Raw genomic sequence first — 24,756 nt, forward strand, 5'->3', positions numbered from 1 at the left:
CCTTTTCTCGATCGTTCCCTACGTTGCAGTTGCTAAAAAAAACTGGTAAAACATTTAACGTGCAACACAAAAACAGTTTTACCATTTGCAATTCGCGTCAAACTAGAGCACGCTCAGGGTACGGAAATAGAATTATTTGCATATTACCAGCAACGGTGCGGATGTTGTTGGAAAAAAAATACGCGAAAAACGTAATTTAAAGGCCACTGGGCGGAAAGGGAGGCAAAGAGGCAAAGGAAGCAAGCTTTTGGCCGGATAATTACGTTTACGAGATATTGTAGTACGTTCGTTAATCCTTTTTCGATCATCTAAACGTACACGATTCGTGTAGCCGCCAGCATCCCCACAGTGCAAAAGCAGTGTAGCAGCTTTCGGTACGGGAGGCAAAGATAAAACACATATGCATAAAATATCTCCTCCTATAAATAGGTGCTCACAGTCCAAAAATATAGCGATGTAACCTCAGCGAAAATTTGTCTTGACTTTGAACGTCTGTGGCGCTGGGTGCCGAAACCGCGACAGATGCGCAAACGGTTGGAGATTCGAAATCAACAAATCCCCGAAAGTCGACGGTTTATGTGAAGATCGATCGGAATCCATCCAAACCGTTGGTGGGCGATTTTGTCGAGCGATAACACGCGGAAAGATCACAGTAAAAAGCATCGGAAACGGAATAGTAAAGTGAAGTTGACAAATAGTTATTGCCCCGACCTGATTACGTTTCGTTTTGCCAAGCGTCAATCCGCTAGATAAACGAAAGTAAAATCAGCTTCTTGATGACATTCTCGTTGAGATCATAATCCAATTTTTTCATTCTATTTTTAACAAAAGGTTCATTAATATATTGCACGAAGAAGTGAAAAAGGAGTGGTGTAAGGCCATTGAGGTTGCGTGTTTATTGTAGTGCGAAAAATCATTCGTTATGTGTGAGTGAAAGAAAGTGAAGTAAAGTAAAAGTGATTCTTAAGATTTTAAAATCCTCCTTTCAACCAGAATTGTTCTGAGTGAGTGCATTGTGGGGCATATTGGTTGCAACGCAGGAAAATCCGAACGCACACCGGTCATCAAGCATCAAGTGTTACGTAAGAAGGTGTCAAACGTGTACGGACATTTCACTCTCCCCAAAAAAAAAACCCCCAAATCTCTTCCAACCGGGGAGTAGCGGGTTGCTTCATTGAGAAAAGTGTCGGAGTGGGTGGTTTTTTGGTAAGCTATTTGAGTGAGTGATTCTTTTCAACGTGACGTCACGTGCGGCCATCGTTGAGTGAGATCGCACCATACACCACTCACCATGGCCACGGCTACCGGGCATCGGATGGAGTCGAACAGCGGGATGGGGCCGCGCAAGACCATGATCATCATGGTGACGGTCGTCGGGTGCGTCGCCATACTGTGGCCCAAGGTTTTCTATCCCATGATGGTTGGCAACGGGCAGAACAAGAATGTCATCAAGGACCATCGAGGAGCCGGTAAGTTAACGCTTCCCACGACGGGGAAAGACACAGCAATATCAATTCTGTTTTCATGTTTTTAAAAGGACTTTCCTTTAGGCAGTATACGTTTGACATGTACAAATATAAATATTTTCTAATATATTTGGTGTTACATCTTTGAGGAAAAGCTAATGAATTCAATTTTACTTAGAAATCTATTGTATCTTATTAATGAATTTGATAAAATTTAAACCAAATGCGACGTTAAAGTATTTATATAAAAACTCATTTCATTTTCGTTTGAAAAATGTTTTTCATTTGAAAAATAATTTCTTTTCACCACTACACATTTAAATAAGAAATGGAAAATGGAATGGAACAAAAATATGGTGTTTGTTTGAGGAACAAAAAAAAATACACAGACGGGCGTAATAGAAAATGGGATCACTCAAATATCCTTTTTTTGAAATTAATGTATGCACCACTGTTACAAAACCTATCTGAAAAAAAAATCCTTTAAAAATGTTAAAAGTTAAATAAAAAAGTTACCATATATTATAACCAAGTTAGATTAAAGTTTGAAAATTGGCTTTTAATTTTAGATTTAATTGATTTTAGTTATTCGACAGTCGCACATATTTTGACAATGTTAGCAACAGAATAGCATAAATCAAAAGTATAATGATTGATTAAACGATATCCTCCTTTTTTTCGATATCTTAACATTAAATCTACAGAAATAAATTCTAATTCTGGCCTCTTAACTTCACTTACCATTAATTTATTGTCTGTCAGCGTATTAAATTGCATTTTTATTAAAGTTTAAGAAAATTCAACATAAAGACGGACATCATATTTGATGCATGAAAAGCTATTACTCGATGGACCCATTCATATACCGAAAAAAATTTCGTAAACTTCAGCGTATAATGAACGTAAAAACAAAAATGTTGGATGGGAAAACTTTGCACCACAAGTTCCCTTTCCGCGTGTAGATATAATGATTACATTCAACCAATGATTGGCTCGTTCAGCACCAAGATGCTACTTTCCAGCGTAAGAAGATCAGCATGGTTTGCCTTAACGGAGCAATTACTCAACGAAAGTGATAGTGTAAAGAGCTTTTTCCGACATTGGAGAGCTATTACAAAGCAATAAAATAACGCCTCCCGCAGCACGCATTATCAAATTTCTTACCACCGAGCACCGAAGTGGATATGCACGTGGAAAGGTTACAGTGGGGGAGGGGGATTGCAGCGGAGCCGTAATTGGCAGCTTTCGATCGATTTCATGCAGATACCTATATCATACTCTGTTCCAATCTGTGTGCCCAGGTTGCTGCGGCGTAGTCTTGGACCAGGAAACGTTCGCCAACGCATCGATCAGCTATGCCACCAGCCAGCAGCAGCAACAGCAGCAGGAGCAGAATCTATTCCGCAAGCGAAACTTTGCACCTTACGTCGACATTGACAGTAGGTTTCGTGGCATATGTGCGCTTTTGAGTGCTGCGTAAAATAATCTTGCTAATGCAATTGCGTGACGTGACACGCAATGCGAAACACTAACTAACCTCCCAAAATGTCATCTAACCGTTGGGACCTCCTTTCCAAAGTGAATGCACCCATCCCGGAAACGAGAACGAAACCTTTATCCCACTGTTTGTAACGCGATGCATCTCGTTGACATGGGCCGTTTGTCGCGGAAGGATCGTGTTCGGTTTGCTTCGAGTAACAAAAGCTTTCCGTTATGAAACTGTGTGTCCGCGTGTGTGGTGCTTTGTTTATGCATGCCTTTTATCGTGGCGCCATGACGGCGTCGAGAGACGTCCGTTGCTCGCATTCTGTGTCAGCAACACTACATCACTCGTGTTCGTCTTGCAGGTATACGACAGGAACGACCACCTCACTTGCGACCAGAAGCAATGCATCCTGCAATGCGCGAACGTGGTAGAGCGATTCCGCAGGCCGGCTCCATCCATGGCGGCGAACGTCCCCAGACACCACCCAGAATAGTGGAGGGCAGAGTAAGTATGTAGGCCGTAGGTGAAATGAGCACAAAAGTTACCTTCGCTAACTTCAGTAGATGACATAAGGTTATTGTATGGGATTTATGCACCATTCACTCTTTTTATCACGTTTTTCTTAAAGTAGTAGTGATTTTTTTGTCTTCTAAATCTAATAATTTAATAACACAAAAAGTTATTACATTCATAGCAGACCATACTAGTTGCTTTAAATGAATTGCAAATTGTACCTCACCAAAACAAACATCTTCTTTTCCAACAATCACAATAATTCATATACAACAGAGGTGCAAAATAGCGTGACGAATATGCGTTCTTCGGTTGGACGTTGCATCCAATTAGGATGATACTTTCGAATTCAGCCGCTATTTTTGAAGCTTTTAAATGTCATCACTAATTACGCATCCTGTTGTGCTCATTCATGCACACCGATCGGACATTTAAAGATGGCATGCTTTGTGCGGTAAAGGGTGCAACCATCCACGGAAAATCGCATACGATGCAAGTTTGTAAGTTTGAATTGGATTCGCATTCGTTTACATATCAAAGAAATGCTGAATGCTGAAGTGTCTTCAGGATGAAAGTGTGCCTTATATTGGGATAGTAACAGTTATGGAATTTTAAAATAATTTTTCATGCCATCCTGCGAAGTGCTTGAAACAATTACTTGTTCAAGGAAATAATTGGAAAATTGATTGGACTACATTTTTTTCGATCTCTTAATTTTATAAGCATTTTTTTTTTAAAGCATTAACTGTTTGATGCTTCTCCTTTTTTGCTATGCAGTGATGGCGGTCAGGCAGTAAGTAAAGGCAACAGCGACGCCGGTTTTCACCCGACAGAGCCTGGGTTCAAATCTCATCCGTTAAAATCCCTGTAGTGAGGGCTGACTATCCAACTACGTGGTATCAGTAAGTCTAGTAAGCCATTTCCTATGGTCGATGTGCTCTAGAAGTTCGTAAAGCCAAGAAAAATCACCTCGGGAATTCTCCATCAGGCATTTGTGGTTTTGTTGGCATGATTTTACACATACGTAGCTGGATAGTCAGTAAAAAATATGCTGGTAGACGATCCGATTGATTAAAATTTGATTAAAATTGATCAAAATTAAAAAAAAAAACTTACGCCATTACTCTGTGTATTCACAAATCCGTTAACTTATTGGAAGCTATTGAGTTGTAGAAGCCTACAAATAAACATCGAACCCTTTTCTTACTCACAAACAACTGCAACTGATTATATCGAAATAGAAAACCACAACCAAACACGAAGGCCACATGAACATTGATTGTTCGTGGCGCCGTTACAAGAAAAACAACAACAATCTTAATATACGTGTAGATCTTCACTAGTAATTAAATATTAAGCGCCAGTCGATACATTTTAAGCGTCCGCAGATAGCGGTATGTAGTAAGACTAATCGAAATATGTACATAAGCACGAACATTCACAAGAACAACGCATATGCTCATCGCACCAGACGGATGAACAGTGCGTAAGTAAAGCGGAATCGGTTCTATTAATATCACCAACAACACCGACGGATCATAGTTCGAAACGCCAACCGCACACACACTTGACTGTGACCTTCAACATTGTGCTCTCAATCATCCCTGGTTCGATGGTGCAATTATGCAACCTAAAACCGAAAGGCAAACAGATGCGTCCCACACGACTAATGCTTGCGGGCGTATGACGTATAGGGAACAAGCGGGTAGTATACATCTGCTAGCACTGAAAAGTGATTTGATCAATAGATGTGCAACTGTTTTTAAGTCTTGTCTATTAAAATAGCTTGAGCAGCAGTAATTGCTGACGAAACAATGATAAATTTTCACTGCAAAATGTGAACTACTTCGACATATAACTTATTTCTACTAACTTACATATCAATTTCTGATTTTAAAGATTAGTTGGTCTCTTATTGAACTTATTTGGAGCACTTGCAGGCCAATATGGTCGAGGAACTGTTATAGAAGATTTGTTTGTACATGTAAAAAAGTTGAAGATATTGAGTCCCTTCCTCGTGCTGACAAGCTAGCCAAAGCTGTACTCGACGATCCTATAAAACCAGACACACCATTCTTCAAGCATTACTTCATAGCTTTCAGCTAACAAAAAAAATTGGAGAAACATGGTCTCAACAATGGTTCCGCTCACAATCCACATTCCTCCGGATCAACAAATCCTCAACAAATAAATGGATCGACCTTGACAACATTTATTTATTTTAAGTATAACGACTTACGCCGGCTTTGTTCGAAAAACCCTGTCCCGATTGAGGATCGGACACACACGCCTGACACATCCATATCTCCTGAAAAATGTAGCCCACCTGTATGCAATTTTTTGTGGAGGTTTTTTACACAGTTCAAAATCTACTAATAGATTGTTAAGGATACACTTAAGAACGCTCTGATAACAAACTTTTAAAATAAAAGAACCACCAATCAACACATCATCTAACGAAAAACAGACGAAAATTGTTGAACACCACAAAGTTGGCCTGCTCTTTTAAAGAGCACGTCGTCGTGACACGGATCAACAATAGATCTCCAGGAAACTCGATTCCTGGCTGCAGCTTCCCAACCGTGTAGGCACCCGATTTCTGACAGGTCACCGTTTTCCTGATCCAGTCAACGCCTCGTGCCGAACTGGGGATCGCTGACGAATACCTTCTTGGCGAAGCATGAGTCCGGCATCCTCATAACATGCCACAGCCATCGTATCCTTCCGATATTTGCTACCGTCAGGATGTCCGGTTCTCCGTATAGCTCAGCAAGCTCATGGTTCATCCTTCTTCTCCACACTCCATGCTCGAACACACCGCCAAAGATGGTCCGGAGGATGCGACGTTCAAACACGCCAAGATCGTTTGCATCCTCCGTTCGGATGGTCCAAGACTCGTGGCCATATAGGACCACCGGGCGAATCAGTGTGCGATATATCTCACATTTCGTGCGGTGTCGAAGTCTTCTGGATCTCAACAGACGGCCGTAGTAGGAACAATTTCCCTGAACAATGCGTCTCCGAACAAAACCCGATAAAACCCAAGATAGCAGATCTCCTCTACTACCTCGAGGTTGTCGCCGTCGGCTAACACGCTGGTTCCCACTCGGGCTCTATCACGATCAGAGCCTCCGGCAAGCAGGTATTTCGTCTTCATCGCATTGATCATCAATCCAATTCTTGCTGCTTCACGTTTCAGTCGGGTGTACGCCTCACACACCTTCGCTGTCGTCTTGCCAACGATGTCGATGTCATCCGCGAAGCCAAAAAATTGAAGAGACTGGTAGAGAATCGTGCCACGGATATCGTTGTCTAGCCCCGCACCTCGTATGACACCTTCCAAGGCTATATTGAACAGTAGACAGGAGAGTCCGTCTCCTTGCCTCAGACCCCGGTGAGATTCGAAAGATTCCGACAACATGCTCGAAACTCTTACCTTGCACTGCACCCCATTCATGGTGACCTTTAACATCCGGATCAGCTTTCGAGGAAAGTGGTGCCGCTGCATTATGTTCCATAGCTCATTTCGATCTATGCTATCGTAGGCCGCTTTGAAATCGATCGAAGAGGTGGTGCGTAGGGATCTGGCGCTCTCGGCACTTCTTGAGGATCTGCCGAAGAGTGAAGATTTGGTCGGTGGTACCTCGAACAAACCCCGCTTGGTAGATGTCGACGAAATCTGTAGCAAGGGGGGCAAGTCTGCAGAACAAGATTTTCTTCAGGAGATTTTCGTCTGCGTCCCGGCACATCGCGGTTTTAGGAGCAAATCCACTCCGTGCCTCTTTCAACCTCCTGTAAAACGAGCGGGCGTCCCCCGACTGAGAGAGCTGCTCCAGCAGCTTTTCTTCTGACTCTTCAAAGCGGCGCTTCTTGCCCTGGAAGAGCAGGGTCTGCTGTCTCCTCAGTCGTTTGTAGTTTTCCACGTTCTGACGGGTTTCATGCTGAAGCATGAGGGCGCGTGCTGCATTCTTCTCGGATAGTGAACACAAAGTTACTGTAAGCCAATAACCCAACCAGCCAGCTTCCTGATGATCGTTTGTAACTCCAAGACAGCTTCTCGCTGTTGGAGCAAGACGAAAGTAGCTAATGGGGTAAGAATACCATCACCGAAGCTGATCGTCTCATGATCTTATAAATAAAAAAAAACTATAATCCAAGGGTCTGAGCATCTATCTAAATAGTAAAAAAAAATCCTGGCTTAGATGGATTATCAAACAAAACGTACCACCCATGTCTAAGATGAACCCGTGCGTTTGAAAAAAGCATCTTTTTGGTATAATGAACGATCGTAGAGGCTGAAGAGCTGAAAGAACGCGATCATTTTTTGGAACTTTTAATTTGTCGAAATGGTCAAAATTTCATCCATTTAGTTATCTATTTTAGTTTTCAATTAATTGCTATAAAGTAACTCAACCTTTTTATTGCAAACGTGCAAACGAAAAAGCTATTGTTTGGGTTGTTGGCATGTTATAAGATATGATAATCGAACGATAATTTAATTAACCTATAAATTACATTTTCACTTTGGTGCGATCACGAAAAAAATCGGTGAGGAAATCTGTGTTTTTATAATCAAAATTAATGGTGCATTCAATATGGGTTTCATAAGGTGCTTATTAAAATATCTTGTTTGATGTAACACTTGATAGTGGAATATTAAATTATCGTTGTAATTAATAAGCATACTTAATTGTTTCTTTTGCTCACAGTTTGAAACCTCTGATTTAAAATATTTTTCTTAATTTATTTTGGATATTTGAAATCTTCAAAGCAAACACACAAGATTTTGCTTTTACAACAGATTTTCGTCGATTAACTATTAAAGGAAATAGAAGCTCACAAACATTTGTACATCTGGCCATAAAACACTTACACTGCTGTTTTTGCACTATTACAAAAAAATGTCCAATAAGATTGTACTTAACGGTACACAAGATTAACAATTTCACAATCAACACACACGGCACACAAGATCAATAGTCAAACATTAGAAAACATGTCATGTTGACAGCATGGTACGCAAAATCGATTCGCGTGCTTTTCGTGTGTCAGATGGCACAGAGGCAATGCACCGGCTGCTGGCCCTCGTACACCGGAGGGAAGGAAATGATCAAAATTTCACCTATCGTGCCATAGGCGTGTCGTACTGCTGCGCTGAGGGGAGAAATGACGAATATTTTCGATTTCGTTTTCCACCCATGCTGTACCTTCTGGCTTTCGGCCGTCCATTCACCTTTCTCTTTGCAAGTCTGCCGGAACGTTTGGCCCAAAAAATTGGGTTAGAAAAGGCATGGCCCCATGGTACTGATAAATGTCGGTAGGCTTTTCCGATATTCCCCAAAATCTGTTTAAAGTTAATCTTGCAAAAGCTCCATGAAAAGCGATCGTTACGTATGATGGCGATACGATCGTTCGTAGCTGATACATTGGGCTGTGTTGGGCTGAGCAGCATATGCACAACTCTCTAGCTGCTGCACCAAAAGTTTATTAGCACGTGGTGACCAAATGGGTGCATTCATTCGTCATATTGGGTCGGGCGATAATAGGTAGCAATAAAAAATGACAGCACCGCACTCGGCTGCATTAACTGTCTGCAGCAAATGAATATACGCGCGGGCTCCAATCGATTGGAAACCAACGGTGTACGACGGTACACGTGTGGCTGCGAATGCGTTTCGGTTTTTATATTAGTTTTGAAAGTGGTACCGAAAACGAAACTGAATTAAAACGAGAGTAAATTGGATTTTTGCTTCCATGGTTTTCCAACTAAACTCCCTAAAAAAAAGCTTCGCAACGTACAGCACCGCAGCGGAAGAAATTGTTGCAACGGGGTGTAGGAAAAAAAGAGAGACGTTGACGGCCATGAGAGCACGAGGGCAACAGCATCCAACAGCCTAACTCGGCATGCCATTGACCGATCTGCAGTGCAGTGCAATGGAATCGACTCAATTCAGCACGATTTTCCACCCTCTTTTCGATAGCACCGAAGGTGTGTGTGTGTTTGTCGATTTCGGCTTCATTCAGTGGTCTGTAAGCACCATCAACACAACGATTGACAATTATAACAATTATTTATTAGCAATCAATCGTGAAATGGGTGGTGAAAAATTTGCAGCCGCATATTTCTCGCTGCTTTCATGTGCTCCTTAGAGCCGTGTGGTCAAAATCGATGGATTTAATTTTTTATTTTAGCGTGGTCGTTTTATAGAAATTCAATACATTTTGCTTATTTGATGCAATAAAGTTTGTTCTCCTATGTTTTTCTTATGACAATACGGCGCAAGCCGTCATACTTTTTTTTTTTATTCATAAAGGACGGCCAGGCCGTATTGCTAAGCCGTCATACTTAAAATAAATAAATAAATGTTTTCCTTAATTTAAAACTTAATTTCTTATTTTATTTGTTGAGCCAGGCCGTGCTTCACGAAATTTACAAAATCTATTTACCTCTGAATGCTCTTGTGCTCTCTTTTCAATCTCAAAGTAATTTTAACAGCACTATTCGACCAATTTTCGCATTGTAAAGCTCAGTAGAAGATTTCTTCTTATTCTTCTTCGTTTTCTTGGTTTAATGACCTTCTAAGGTCACGCCGGCTATCGAAATGGCTTACTAGTCTTGTCGATACCACATATACAGTTGGATAGTCAGTCCTCACTTCGGGAAAACGGCTCGGATGAGCTTTGAACTCCAGTAAAGCCGTGTGAAGACCGGCGGCGTTGTCGAATTATCACTGAGCTGACTCAAAGAAGCTTTAAACAATTAATTACTGTATTTTCTTTGCTTGACTTTGGTTGTATTGCATTGACTTTGACACAGATTTTGACATTTTGGTCAAATTTTATAATTTAGAACATATTCTTTTTGCTCTTTTGAAATTTCACATTTGTTTTAATAATAAGAATCGATAATTCGAATCGAACGAATACACAATTGCGATAGAACGTTCCTACATTTAGAGTGGTTATACCTAATATACATATGGAGCAGTAGTTTGTAAAGTGGAGAGTAATGTGGTCTTACTGGTTAAGCCATTGCCGTACCTCTTAATGATATATCACATTTTTTTTTTCAATTAACTTTTTGGTCAAAATTAATAAAAAATATTTTAATATTATTCATGACCGTTTCGCTCAAAAAAAAAATTACTCGTTAAATACATTTTCGTTAAATGCTCGTATTATTCCGTCTGCTCTTTCCAATCTCTCATAAACAGAAGCTCTAACAAAGAATCAACATAAAGACAATCATTGCATCGGCAAGATTGGTGTCGATCGCATTAATATTTTTAGCCATCTTTACCGATCCCGAAAAAGCCAATATAAAGCTGGAAGCTAAAACTGTGTGGTGCAAATCACACGACGAGAAAAAAAAAACATTTATCATCAACGGGTGGGCGGGTGGTTGGGCGGTGAATGGGTTCCAATCGTGGCCGTAGCGACTTTCGATCGGTTCCGCCAGATGGCTTTCATTTCCACTGGTGTTGGTGTTACCCGGTCGGCCATGCACATGCCGGCTTCTGCTTCATCCTCTCGCGCCTTCGCGTTCGGGCATTCGGCCACAAAACCAAACCGCTCACTCAAACTACCAACGCGGCAAATGGAAAACTGCACCGGTTGAGCGCAAAGCAAACAAGCAACCAACCCCGGAAAACCAGCTCGTCAATTGTGCGCGATCTTTTCCCGGTGACGGTACACTGCTACGGAGCTCGGAGTGAAAATCACGGTTTTTGGCTCGGTGGGGGCTGCAATTGGAATAGTGATCGTGCGTGTATACGTCGCTGGTGTGTTTGTAGTGACCGCGTCACGAAAAGCAGTGCTCGGTAGCGGTGAAGTTGTGGCGAAATTGTTGACTTTACTGATCGGAATCAAATCATAATATTACGTTTAGTGCAGGGCGAAGAAAGACTCTACATTACGATCGGCAACAGTAAGTTTTCCGTTTGGTTGTATGCTTTAGTGAAGAATTGGAGCTGCACACCTTCCGTATAAGAGCCGGATTTCAAAGATGAATGATTGATCTAACGGCTCAATTGTTTTCTTCGCGCTATGTGATTTCGTACCTAATGTTTCCACCCTCAAGCGTTTCTTCAAGCTGTGATAGGGTGGAAAAGCGAATGTAAAGTCGTGTACATCATGCTGTTAACAGGATGTTCAAGTAGATTCAACGGAGAGCAATAATTGATATAAACTAATGTGAAAACTCGAAAGCAAATGTAAAGTCGTGTAAACCATGATGTTTACACGATGCTCAAGTAAATTAAAACGATTGCAAAAAAATTCAAATAAGTGAAGACCCGGATGAGTGAAATGAAGAATCACGGGGGTTCATAATATCTTCTTCTTGGCTTAACGACCATCTAAGGTCCCGCCAGCCATCGAAAGGCTTACTAGACTTGCCGAAACCACGGAGTTGGATAGTCAGTCAATCCTCACTACGGAGGGACAGTCTGGATGGGATTTGAACCCCGGTCCTGCAATTTGAAGACGGGAGTCGCTGTTGCCTTCACCACCCGGCCACCCAAGGGATCATATTTTATGATCATATTTAGTATGAGTTGGTTTATGAGTCGATGTTCGTGATGAAATGAGGATCCAGTGATGGAATAGAAGTTGAAGTGATTTCCAATTTCACTGTTGAAACACTCATCCTAAGTATTTTTTTTTCTGGACTCAGAGTTTAGATATTTTAAAGAAATAACTCCATGTTTGACACCCTGGATTTCATGAAAACTTCCGTATAATTCAGGATCAAGATCATCTTCAGCACATGACACTACCATCCAGTTTATTCATGAGTTCTCATCTTTCGGACTGCACTATACACCTGAGTTTTCCTCTTTTTTTTAAGTAACTGCACCCTATTCCAAAACCTTTAATCATCTAGTTTTAATGCTCGTAAATAGAATAAAACTCTACTGCACTTGGCTCATAACATAACCGCATTTTCTGTCCGTTGTTTCTTTCTTCCTTTGCAGCCCGGTCCCATACCTGGTATGCGCCCACCTATGGGAGCTGGATCACATCAAGCAACAAAATCAGCCAACTCAATGGGTTTCATAATGCCACTCTATACCATCGGTATAGTTTCATTCTTCATCTACACCATCATGAAAGTAAGCACGCTTTCCTCTTTGCCAGCACACTGTCAAAATGTTGCGAAAACAGTTAGCAAACGGCAACAAAGCAGCAACGATCTACCGCTTGCGATCGTTTCTTATAACTTTCTCGACCGTCCACGCTCGATCGATGTTGCTAATCCGCGATTTTCTCTCCACGTCTCCTACGCCCGCTATAGCTAATCTTTAAGAAGACACCGGCGACACCGTATGCGGAGGTTAAGCCGGATCCGGCGTTCCGCAACGAAGTGTTTACCACCGAGCAGTACATCAAGCGACCAGACGACGGTACGACGAAACTGGGTAAGTTTGGTTCCATTTTGCTTCACTCCCACCCTCATACCAGTCGTGTCTCATTCTCATTTTGCTCCACCGTAAAACGCACACGTATCCCCCCCCCCCCCCCCTTGGCCCCGTAAGGGACCTACAACAGTTGAAGAAAATAATGAATATCGCGCCATCGCCAGTCCTCTCGCCTCCCAAAAAACAAAGATCACCACTGCTGGTCCTTTGCATCTTAACCATCATCATCCACATCATAGCACTTCGATCTTCATTACTCTTACTCTGCTTGATGCTAAATCTATTCTTCCGTCCCCTCAGTCTCAGGTCTCGGGCCTGTTTGCATATTTGCACTGTTCATTCGTTCATCTTCCTACACCTTACGTACTGGAATTTGTGAAGATTGCAAAATCTCTTCGCACTTCGAAGGCGGTTTGATTGGTTTTTTTTTTGGGTTTCTTTGCAAACCGACGAAGCGTATACTGCGGCGAGGGTTGGAAAATGTGGGAAAATTAGTTTTTTGACCCGTAATTTATTTTTTGCATTTTCCCATCTCTCATCGTACTGGGTGCTGTGGAAGGAAATTTCTCATCCAATCTACACCTTATGTGTGTGCCCGACATTCTTACAGCGGAAGCTTTCCTTCTTTTCTTCCATTACACGCTCGCAAAGCCTGGAAAGATCATGGCGCAAGTAAGATCGTAGCTCGCATATTCTTTAGCAATACACACCATACACACACTGAATTGTTTCCACTTCCTGTAGCGTGTCTATCGCAATGCACGTGGTACAGATACTACGCTAGGAACGGTTTTTTTTTTACAATTTTCTAGCAATAACACACGTCTAAAACTGTCTCACTTTCTCCATTTTGGCACACGCTATGAATACATTTTGATTTTGCTTTTCAAATCGTACTGTGGTCCATGGTCCTGCAATTCGTAGGATGCAAATTATCTACAAATATGTCCTTTTACCCACTGCACTGCGCATCGTAAACGTGGGCCATTTGTAATTTGGCAGTGCCTTTCTCAGCTTACTGTCTCGTGGATATCATGGCCCATTATAGGTGTGTTCGTCCTCTGTCAGCATCTGCACATCTCGTAGCTCACTCAATATGCTCTAACGCTAAATAAGCGAAAAGTGTAAGCCTACCCGTTTGTTTTCCATTTTTGTTGTTTGTTGGTTTGAGTGCTCTTTTGTTTTTAAACATTCCGGTAATATTTCCTTCGATTGGTTAAACTAAAAGTAATAGAAAAATTAGAAATATTAAATAAAAAACCCATACTCTGCTCACCACTAATCGTACCCGGGGGGTTTGGGGTTTGCACTCGCTTCTTCGAGTGTTCCAGTCCGCTAATTCCACGCGAACCATTTAATGCTAACGATTTCCCACCGACACCACGAAGTGTGTATTTGTGCGTTTTTTGTTCTCGTTTTGGTGGTTTGCTATGTGTGCGAATGTTGTGACTCTACACTGTTCAAATGCTTGCTAATTGGTAATTTAATTGCACCAACAAAAAAAAGACCCGTAAAGTAGATCAATTTTAGTGCCGTGCTGTTATAACGTTTTATTTCTGAAGGCACTGTGTGAGAAGAAATCTAACCTCAAGGTTACACCGGTGGGCTTCCGCGTGCATCACTGATTTTATAGCGAATTTAATTATTTGCGCTTTATTTTGACTTGGTATTGGGAGTGAAGGCATCCGCTCCAGAAAATGCATTATTGCAGTTTTTTTTTTTTTGCGTTACCCTTTTCTTCGTGGTACTTGATGGTAATGGTTTAATAGCGGTTTGCTTTATTGGATAGTTTCTTTTGCGAAATTAAATGATGCAATTGACCTAATCTTTAGTCAAATGGCCATTAAGCTTTGATTTGACTGTAGGCGTTGAAAACATTAAAACTTTTAGACATTAATTACTTTGGTGCTTTTGGCAATGCTTGCAAACCGATGAGGTTTCTTCCTTCCAAACACTTCCCAGAGGTACTTGTGGTACTGTTAATTTGTGAAAGGAACAATCTCTTTCTAACCCACCTTGTACGATTCCTCCCAATTAGTTTCGAAAGTCTCCCCGTTACGCCTCATTGGATCGGTAGTGCGTGTCCGATCTCCCGTTGCAGAGTGCATTTGTTATTTTTCTTTGCCCAGCATTTTTGCCCATCGGCACAACGTTCCGTTGAAGTTGGGTAGGCCCTGGGAGAGCTCACTCGTCTTCTTCTTCGTTTAAGATGATGTGCATCGTGCTCAAAATTATGACCCCCGGGGAGGCTCTACGAGCGGTGTGTGTGGTGTTTGTTGTTAGTTTTATTCTGATTTTTGTTGTATCCCTCACCCTTTTGTTTTGTTTGTTTTGTGTTGCTATTTTTGTTTGTATCATTTTATTTTTAGACCAACCGCAAGTAACGGCCGCCACGAATGGCGAGCTCGTAGTTCCGGTTGCCGTTTCGTCGGTCAGTAATGCAGTAGTCTCGGCCGAACCTTCTTCAGTGCAGTCTGAGCTTTCGATTGACTACGAGCAGCTGTCAAAGCAGAAGGAAATTACCAAACCTAATGCGAGCAATGCTCCCGAGCAAACCCCATTGGACGACGAACCCGCAAATCTGGAAACGACAGTGCAGGACGAGACTGTTGAAACAAGTGAAATTGTATCTGAGCAAAGTGCAGAAGAATTCTTCAGCGAACAGCAACCGACTCACGATCCCACTACCGAAAAGGTAGTCGATGGAATCGTTGTGCAAAAGGTTGTTGCAGTCGAAGAATCTGCTGAGCTGTCTCCAGAAGCAACCTTGGAAAATGTTGTTAAGGACAAACCCCAGGAGGAACACGACCTCAAAGAAGATAGTGCAGCTACAATTGCAGTAAAGGGCGTCATTGATGGCTTGTCCGATAATGGCGAAAGTGAAGTAGTCGCTCAACCTATTATCGAAGAAATAATCCTGGAGAAACAAATTACAACACAAAACTCAGCTATATTACCCATCATCATCCCCACTGACGACGTATCAGAACATCTTGAGAAAGAGCAGATGGAAAATGAAGTATTGGTTGAGCCTGCTGTTGAAGAAGAAATCCTAGTTCAACAAAAGTCATCGCAAAATGCAGCCATAGCATCCACTACGGACCAGGAATCGATCGCAGTAAGATCGTTAGATGAACCAGATGCAGCTTCATTTGTCACGGAAACCATTATAACTGATGAAACGACGAATCTTGAAACAGAAGAAAATGTTCAGAACGAACTTGTTACGGAAGCCTTAGCCGAGGAACTTGTGGAACCAATTGCTGAAAGCGTTTCTCCCAAAGAAATAAATGATAACATACAAGAACAGGCACCATTGCTCGAATCAAGTAATATTTCTGATGAACCAATCGTACAATCGCCAAGTGAACATGAAAAACAACCACAGATTCCTGAAGAATCCGCTTTAACTGCAAGTGCCGAACCAGCATCGGAACAAGTGGTATGTGAAATTTCTGAAGTTAACAACACGCCGATCGAACCTGTTGAACAAAAAGAGAAGCAAGAATCGTATGATGTTACTTATTCGAAACAAGAAAATGAACAATTTGATAACGTAACTGAAGAAGTTACTGGATCGGTTAGCACTGAAGCTGAAGGCGATAAGGAGAGTCAAAATATTGTATCCGAGAAGATTCCTCAAAACGACGCAGCTAATGCAGGAAACGAATCAAAACAAACCGATGACGAGACAGTTACGAAACAGCTGGACGCGATTGATCTGGACGCGGATACAGCGGATCTGGTTCACAATACTGTTGAAGATATTACTCTTACCGCCGAACAGCTTGTGCAGGAGGTACTGGAACAAGCAGAGGAGCTTGCTAAACAGCAAGAACAATACTCCGAGTTGCCAGAGTACGACCCTGCAACTCAAAAGCTCGTTGATGGTGTTGTAGTAGAGCGATTCGATCAGCAAAACGCACAGCAAACGGAAGCTATTGCGCCGACTGCGTCACAAGAAACGTCTGATGAAACAACCCATGTCACCGAGGAGCCGACAGTCGATGATATGGAGCTAGCAGCAGTTGTTGAGCAAACACTTACGGAAGAGGATGCTGGTGAAATGGATTCGATAAGCGAAGATACGTCATTAAGCGTAGCATCGGTTATCGAACAGCAACCCAAGGCGAAAGAATCAGATGATTCCAAAACCATCTCGGATGTGTTGCATACGACGGATGACACGACCGATAGCACTTCTGGTGATGTGACATTAGTCGAGACAAAGAATCTGCCAGTCCATGAGGCGTTGCTAGCTGCAACGGCTGTAGATCAAGTACCAATTGAGGCAACCGAGCCGGGAAACAAGTTTGGTGCAGCTGCAGTTGAAGGTGAACAGGTCGATGTTGTTATTGAACAACAACCTTCAACGAAAGCATCGGAAGAACCAGGTACCCTATCGGAAGCTTTAATTACGACAGAACTGTCGACCAGTTGCGCATCAAGTGAGCCCGTTTTTGTCGAACTGAACGATCAACCGACAGTAGAAGTTGAAACCGTACTTGAAGAAATTAATATGGTTGTCGAGGCGGGAAACCTATCTGGTGCAGCTGCACATGAAGCCGATGATAATAAGAGCGTTTCAATTGAAGAAGTACAGGACGTAGCGGCCACAGTCGATGAAGTGGTAGAAGGAAAGGTAATTGAGGAGCATATCATACGCATAAGCATCGAAAAAGCTAGCCTGCCCGATACGATGACCATAACAGAGGTTACCGGTGACGATGCGATCGTCGAATTGCCGAATATTTCAAAGACGGCCAGTAATTTGCCTAGTCCTTCAATCACAGCCGTCCCTGTGATGTATACAATTGATGAAAAGCAAGAAGCTGCTGAAGTAGGTCACGAAAAGCCGCACAATCTGGAGAAGCACTCTGAAATTCCACTCACCACGCTGGAGCACGTCACTAAGGAAGCTTTGGTGGAACGCACGCTAAATGAAGCTGCTGCTGTAGTGAACGAAATCGAATCGATCGTAGATCATATCATTACCGAAAAGCTTATTCACAGCGGAACATCCGATGCAATGGTTTCAGCAAATGGTTTGCAAGAATCCTCACCTCAAGAACCCCCCAGATTGGCCGCTTCCGCTGCACTGATCGTTGAAGCGATCGAGTCGAAATCATCCGGTGTGCACAGCATGGTTTCTAGTAGAGATAGCACTCAAAACATGCAGACCATTACCGTCACTAATGGGCTTACTACTAACCTGGACAAAACGATTGGCGATACTAATCTACCCGCTTCCAGCGACTCCCCGCCAACTGAATCACCATCATTCGCACCCGCACCGACACCATCATCTGAAGCATTTCCTGTTCCCGAACCAACGACGATGAGCCCTTCCGAAGTCGCACCCACACTTGCCAGTGCCAGTGAGACACAAAGTATCAATTTTGTCGCAGATGAACAACGACTGTCCCAGCCCAACGTTGCAGCTGGTCCTGGTGGACCGGATGCTGTTGAGCAGCGCAGTACCGTCGTCCCAGTCGCCGATCCGATGGGTGCAGCTACTTCAACTATTGGCCAAGTACCGACCAGTGTCAGCAACGTTACTAATCCCAAATTTCTCACCTTGAATCTAGCTAACTATAGCACTAGCGACAGTAGTGGTAACAATAGCAAAAGCTCGTCCTTGTCGATAGCTAATCTCTCACAGTCGGGCGCTTCGTTGGCTGGCGGCGACAGTGCCGATCAGCTGATGGAGCTCGAACTGTTGCGTAAAAAATTGGACGAAACGGAACGTGCTATGACTAAAATAATCGCCAATATGGGCAACATACCAAAGGGCCAGGTTAGCTAATTTGTTTCCTATTTTGTCCTTAGTTATTAAACACAGTTTTGTTTGTCTGTTGTTATACTTCATATCATTTGGTTTTTATTACACTATTTCATGCCGCTTTGTTTATCATTCTTTTTACATTTACTGTCAGTACGGATAACTGATAATTAAGGTTGGGTGGACTGGTGGATATGCAATCGTTAGCTCATTCGTTTACGGTATAGTTTTTGGTGTTTCAAAAGTTTAAATTTTTTTTTGAATATTGTAAAGTTATTGCACCAAATACTCTTTTCGCTAGTTTTTGCAATGACCCTAAAAAAACCTACGTATGAAACACATTCTTCATAAATACATAAAACAAATTAAAATTACACAATCCTTTACCAAGAGCACATCTTTTGTAGTTGTGATACTTTAATCGATTCTACTGAAAAGTAGTGCTGCTGTATAATGATCGCCCTCGATTAAAGCTCGATGGGTGATGAATCTTGTCTTATGTAGCGAGGTCACTTTAGAATCTTATTTCGGCTGTTTACTCAGGATCATCTGTTGTATGCGATGGCAACGAAGTTATAGTTGCATTCTCCGGATCATCTGTTGTATGCGACAGAAACGAAATAGTTTGTGGTGGTGCAGTCTCTTGTGGCGAGGTCACCTCTGGATCATCCGTTTCGGTTGCATTCTCCGGATCATCGGTAGAAGTTTCTGGTGCTTCAGTCACATGTGGCGAGCTCACCTCTGGATCATCCGTTTCGGTTATATACTCAGGATCATCGGTATTAGTTTCTGGTGCTTCAGTCTCATGTGGCGAGGTCACCTCAGGATCATCCGTTTCAGTTGTATACTCAGGATCATCGGTAGTAGTTTCTGGTGCTTCAGTCTCATGTGGTGAGGTCACCTCAGGATCATCCGTTTCAGTTGTATACTCAGGATCATCGGTTGTATAATCAGGATCATCGGTTGTAGCTTCTGGTGCTTCAGTCTCATGTGGCGAGGTCACCTCAGGATCATCCGTTTCAGTTGTATACTCAGGATCATCGGTAGTAGTTTCTGGTGCTTCAGTCTCATGTGGTGAGGTCACCTCTGGATCATCCGTTTCGGTTGTATACTCAGGATCATCGGTTGTAGTTTCTGGTGCTTCAGTCACATGTGGCGAGGTCACCTCAGGATCATCCGTTTCGGTTGCATTCTCCGGATCATTGGTTGTATACTCAGGATCATCGGTTGTAGCTTCTGGTGCTTCAGTCTCATGTGGTGAGGTCACCTCAGGATCATCCGTTTCAGTTGTATACTCAGGATCATCGGTTGTAGTTTCTGGTGCTTCAGTCACATGTGGCGAGGTCACCTCAGGATTATCCGTTTCGGTTGGATTCTCCGGATCATTGGTTGTATACTCAGGATCATCGGTTGTAGCTTCTGGTGCTTCAGTCTCATGTGGTGAGGTCACCTCAGGATCATCCGTTTCAGTTGTATACTCAGGATCATCGGTAGTAGTTTCTGGTGCTTCAGTCTCATGTGGTGAGGTCACCTCAAGATCATCCGTTTCAGTTGTATACTCAGGATCATCGGTTGTAGTTTCTGGTGCTTCAGTCACATGTGGCGAGGTCACCTCAGGATCATCCGTTTCGGTTGCATTCTCCGGATCATTGGTTGTATACTCAGGATCATCGGTTGTAGCTTCTGGTGCTTCAGTCTCATGTGGCGAGGTCACCTCAGGGTCATCCGTTTCGGTTGTATACTCCGGATCATCGGTTGTAGTTTCTGGTGCTTCAGTCTCATGTGGTGAGGTCACCTCTGGATCATCCGTTTCGGTTGTGTACTCAGGATCATCGGTAGTAGTTTCTGGTGCTTCAGTCTCATGTGGCGAGGTCACTTCAGGATCATCCGTTTCGGTTGCATTCTCCGGATCATCGGTTGTAGTTTCTGGTGCTTCAGTCTCATGTGGCGAGGTCACCTCAGGGTCATCCGTTTCGGTTGTATACTCCGGATCATCGGTTGTAGTTTCTGGTGCTTCAGTCTCATGTGGTGAGGTCACCTCTGGATCATCCGTTTCGGTTGTGTACTCAGGATCATCGGTAGTAGTTTCTGGTGCTTCAGTCTCATGTGGCGAGGTCACTTCAGGATCATCCGTTTCGGTTGCATTCTCCGGATCATTGGTAGTAGTTTCTGGTGCTTCAGTCTCATGTGGTGAGGTCACCTCAGGATCATCCGTTTCGGTTGTGTACTCAGGATCATCGGTAGTAGTTTCTGGTGCTTCAGTCTCATGTGGCGAGGTCACTTCAGGATCATCCGTTTCGGTTGCATTCTCCGGATCATCGGTAGAAGTTTCTGGTGCTTCAGTCTCATGTGGCGAGGTCACTTCAGGATCATCCGTTTCGGTTGCATTCTCCGGATCATTGGTAGTAGTTTCTGGTGCTTCAGTCTCATGTGGTGAGGTCACCTCAGGATCATCCGTTTCGGTTGTGTACTCAGGATCATCGGTAGTAGTTTCTGGTGCTTCAGTCTCATGTGGCGAGGTCACTTCAGGATCATCCGTTTCGGTTGCATTCTCCGGATCATCGGTAGAAGTTTCTGGTGCTTCAGTCTCATGTGGTGAGGTCACCTCAGGAACATCCGTTTCGGTTGTATACTCCGGATCATCGGTTGTAGTTTCCGGTGCTTCAGTCTCATGTGGCGAGGTCGCCTCAGGCTCATTCGTTTCGTCTGTGGCATGGGATGATAACGAAGAGGTAGTACCCGCTGCTTTATTCTGAAGTGGGGTTTCAAAACCTGCCGTTTTGCTCTTATCTTCCTGGTAATTTATCCTATACTGATCATCTGTTCTTGTACGCCTAAGACTCACTGTCGTTTGCTCTCCGGATGGAGTATTACCACTTGCTGCATTCGGTAAACTGGTCTGAACAAATGCAGACACATAATGCACTAAACTTTTAGTTTGGGTATAATTTTCCACAAAATTCACTGAGTTTAAAAAATATCCTTTGTCTTTGTAAAATGTTCTATGTGAGGGAAACGAATCCACCCGAAGTGCACAATACGCTAAAACAAGCACAGACAGTTTAAAATACACTACCATGATGAATTAACGTACTCGAAGTTATCCAAGAGGAAATGATTTGTAGAGCGTTTTTCACATGCCTTTTAATATGGCTGTTGCTTATCAAAGTACATCTAATCAATAGAAGTAAACACACGTGAGATTGAAATCGTCTACTTTCTATGACATGTGCGATTAAAGTCAAAAGCCGATAAAAGCATAATAGAGAAGGATTAGGAAAGCACTCGTGTTGATACTACAAGAGTACCGGAATGAAATCATCAAACGAGTGATCAGCTTGCTAGCAAAAATCCACCCGTCCAACCGAACTTATCTTGGCAAGCTCCATACACCATTTTCATTGAAGAACATGTTACGCTGCACATGATGCGCTACTGTTTCGAGGAGTTAGAAACAGTTGACGTTGGAATGGAGATTTAACGATAGCCACATTGAGAAGCACACGCATAAAGGGCATATTCGAGATAGTTTGCTTTCTGTTTTTCTTGCTATACGAAGCGCAGAACATGGCTCGTTAGTTGTAGTTTTGCTGATGTTTGCCGTTCTTTTGTTGACGATAGTTACAAGCAGGCAAATTCCTTTACACTGGTCGATTGTATCCTTCTCAGAACGCCAAACTAATTGTTATGAACTATCTTTCATTTCACGTTTTCTGCCAATCGTCCGGAATTTCAATAATGTTACAATAAACCACCATCGTCAACTAAATGCGCTACCGCCCCATACACACCTTATCCTTGTTTTTTTCTTGCCACAATCCACGCAAATAATGATTACGAACAACGTAAAATACAACACTAAACACTAATACACAAAAAAAAAATGTCCTACGCGTCACTCGGATGAATGAAACGAAACACACGCAACACTTAATTATACCATTACCACACACACGCATACCTGGCATACGTGTACGTTTTCTTCGCAATCTCTCCGCCAATACTTAATTAACAGTCGTCACGGCTATTCAAGGTCTAATTACTGCAGCAGACGAACAGTTGATGAAGATAGATAACATTAAGAAACAATCGATGAACAACACAAGCAAGGTTAGAGACAAAACTTCTTTCGTATCTGTGTATTTGTTACTGCATTTAATTAAATCGTTTTATTTATTTTTTTTTTGTAATTTTACCCTTTCCCTTACTAGCTCCGTTCAGTTTGCGTTTGCGTTGAAGTGATTATGATACACGTTTAATTTCGTAGCCCTACCCCAACAACCTCCTGCTATCGCTTGGCCACTTAGGGAAGATTGTAAAATTAAACAACAAAAACTAAAGTCACATACGGAGCCGAATGTGTTTTAAACTGTCGAGTCAATTTGATAAGCAGTGCAAACCAGTTAAGGTGACACTTGCTGCGGTCGTAACTAGCAGATGTGATTATTATTAACGATGTTTGAGACAAAAACCTACGGCTAATGATATTCAGGAGGGTCCATTTGGGGATCTAACACGATACAAACATGAAACACACAAAAAAAACCTCCCTTTACACAAGTTTTCACAAATATGAGTGATTTGTCTTGTTGTTACCACTACTCCAAATTTCAGTATAACATTTATTCTACATCTATCCTACCGTTTTATGATTTTGGAGCTTCTTTTTTCCGATTTGTGTTCCGCCTTTATGCTATACACGCCTTTTTTTCAAAGAGCCTTCTATACCAAATTTTCTCTAACACTATCTTTCGGTTTTGCAATTTTGGATTTTTCTTTTCCAAGTTTACGAGATAACATTACTGTGTTTTTTTTTGCTTTTGTTTCTTGACGACCTTCAGCTTGCCATAAACGTTTAGTAAGAGCAATATTATTCTAATGCTATTAATTTTGACACCATCTCCACCATACGCTGCTGATCAAAACGTCACGCGTACGCGACACGGCAGGAAACAAACGTGAACGAGGATGAACCCGCGACGGAAGTTAAAGAAACGGAAGTTAGCGCCGCAGAAGAAGACCATTCAAAGGTGTCCAATGGGCATGCGATTAAACCGGCCGATAGTGCGACCGATCACGAATCATCCGAAAAGGAAACGTCGGGCGGCGAATCTTCTAGCGCCAATAGCACACCCGAGAAGAAACCGAAAAAGCGCGATACCAGCACGGAACGTGGCACTGTTAAGGTTATGGCAATGGAGGTGACGGCACAGCGCGAAAATGGAAAGCGTCTCAGTCGGCCATCGACGCCGCTGCTGCCAATGGCAGGACATTCAGAAACGGTAAGAACAGTACGGAAACAGTCCCACCTAGGAAGTCCTAATGTGTGACCCTAACACGATTGTTTTGCAGGCAAACGCTCCTCCGACCGAAGAGCAAGAGACAAGGTCTATTGTTCTTGATGGACGATTACCGCACGATTCAAAGATTCTGGTGTCCGATGCTGAAACGGCTGTGGAAAAACTCGAACCGGAAAATTCCGAGGAAGAGGATGACGCACCGGTAAGTAGCAACGAGCTTTTTACGCCGTACGAAAGATCACTTGTATCGTTCGTCTCACTATCCTTGCAGGTGATACTGAGTGGCAAAATGACATTGTCATTGATCAACATGGATTTCATCGAAAAGGATGCAACCGGTACTGTTGCAGTTGGTGGTAAGAGATCAAATTTTGCTCTATGGCACTGTATCCGAAAAGCAGCCCATGTCCACATCTGTTTTCTCTGTACTTTACTCTAGAAATTGTAACGGAACTACACAAGCCCCAAGAAGAAGCACCTACGACAGCATCGTCCAAGGACGCCGAATAGGCATGCGTTTCGTTCGAGAAACTGCAACAAGTATAACGTATATAATGTATAAGTATATTTTTCTATTGCCGAATAACCTTCACTTCATCAGTGTAGACAGGCCGGGATGCGTGCGTCTAAGCGTAATAGTGGGTGGCCCAAGTCAATAAAGCTAACTTTAATAGCACACTTTTAAAAATTTCGTTTACAAACTAGCGCAATGTTGCTCAATGTTCGTTTTGTTGTTTTGGATGCTCATCCGAGATAAGACTTTACAGATGCCAAATTAAAAGAATCAAAA

The 24,756-nt window shown here is 42.6% G+C and overlaps 1 protein-coding gene and 1 long non-coding RNA gene across 2 annotated transcripts; one reads left to right on the forward strand and one right to left on the reverse strand.

The window, feature by feature from the left end:
* Positions 1-1,216: 1,216 nt before the first annotated feature.
* Positions 1,217-24,514, forward strand: LOC126563504 (mucin-17-like). The gene is made up of 10 exons (XM_050220148.1): positions 1,217-1,469; positions 2,768-2,905; positions 3,314-3,456; positions 12,441-12,578; positions 12,761-12,884; positions 15,254-18,681; positions 23,616-23,948; positions 24,019-24,168; positions 24,238-24,322; positions 24,406-24,514. Exons 1-10 carry the CDS (start codon positions 1,292-1,294, stop codon positions 24,474-24,476), a joined length of 4,788 nt encoding a protein of 1,595 aa, XP_050076105.1. The 5' UTR covers positions 1,217-1,291; the 3' UTR covers positions 24,477-24,514.
* LOC126563704 (uncharacterized) lies at positions 19,637-19,762 on the reverse strand. Its single transcript, XR_007607075.1, has 2 exons — positions 19,751-19,762; positions 19,637-19,696 (listed from the first exon to the last, which is right to left on the reverse strand). It is a non-coding gene; the product is annotated as an uncharacterized LOC126563704 (long non-coding RNA).
* Positions 24,515-24,756: the final 242 nt, after the last annotated feature.

The sequence above is a fragment of the Anopheles maculipalpis genome, chromosome 3RL, assembly GCF_943734695.1.
Source record: "Anopheles maculipalpis chromosome 3RL, idAnoMacuDA_375_x, whole genome shotgun sequence".
NCBI classification, from domain to species: Eukaryota; Metazoa; Arthropoda; class Insecta; order Diptera; family Culicidae; genus Anopheles; species Anopheles maculipalpis.

Excerpts from the sequence above, each read along its gene's own strand:
- LOC126563504 (XM_050220148.1), top strand. The coding sequence starts at position 1,292 with ATGGCCACGGCTACCGGGCATCGGATGGAGTCGAACAGCGGGATGGGG. Across the intron at positions 12,885-15,253 it reads CGACGGTACGACGAAACTGG|ACCAACCGCAAGTAACGGCC; the intron begins GTAAGTTTGGTT and ends TTTTATTTTTAG. Across the intron at positions 18,682-23,615 it reads GCAACATACCAAAGGGCCAG|GAAACAAACGTGAACGAGGA; the intron begins GTTAGCTAATTT and ends GCGACACGGCAG.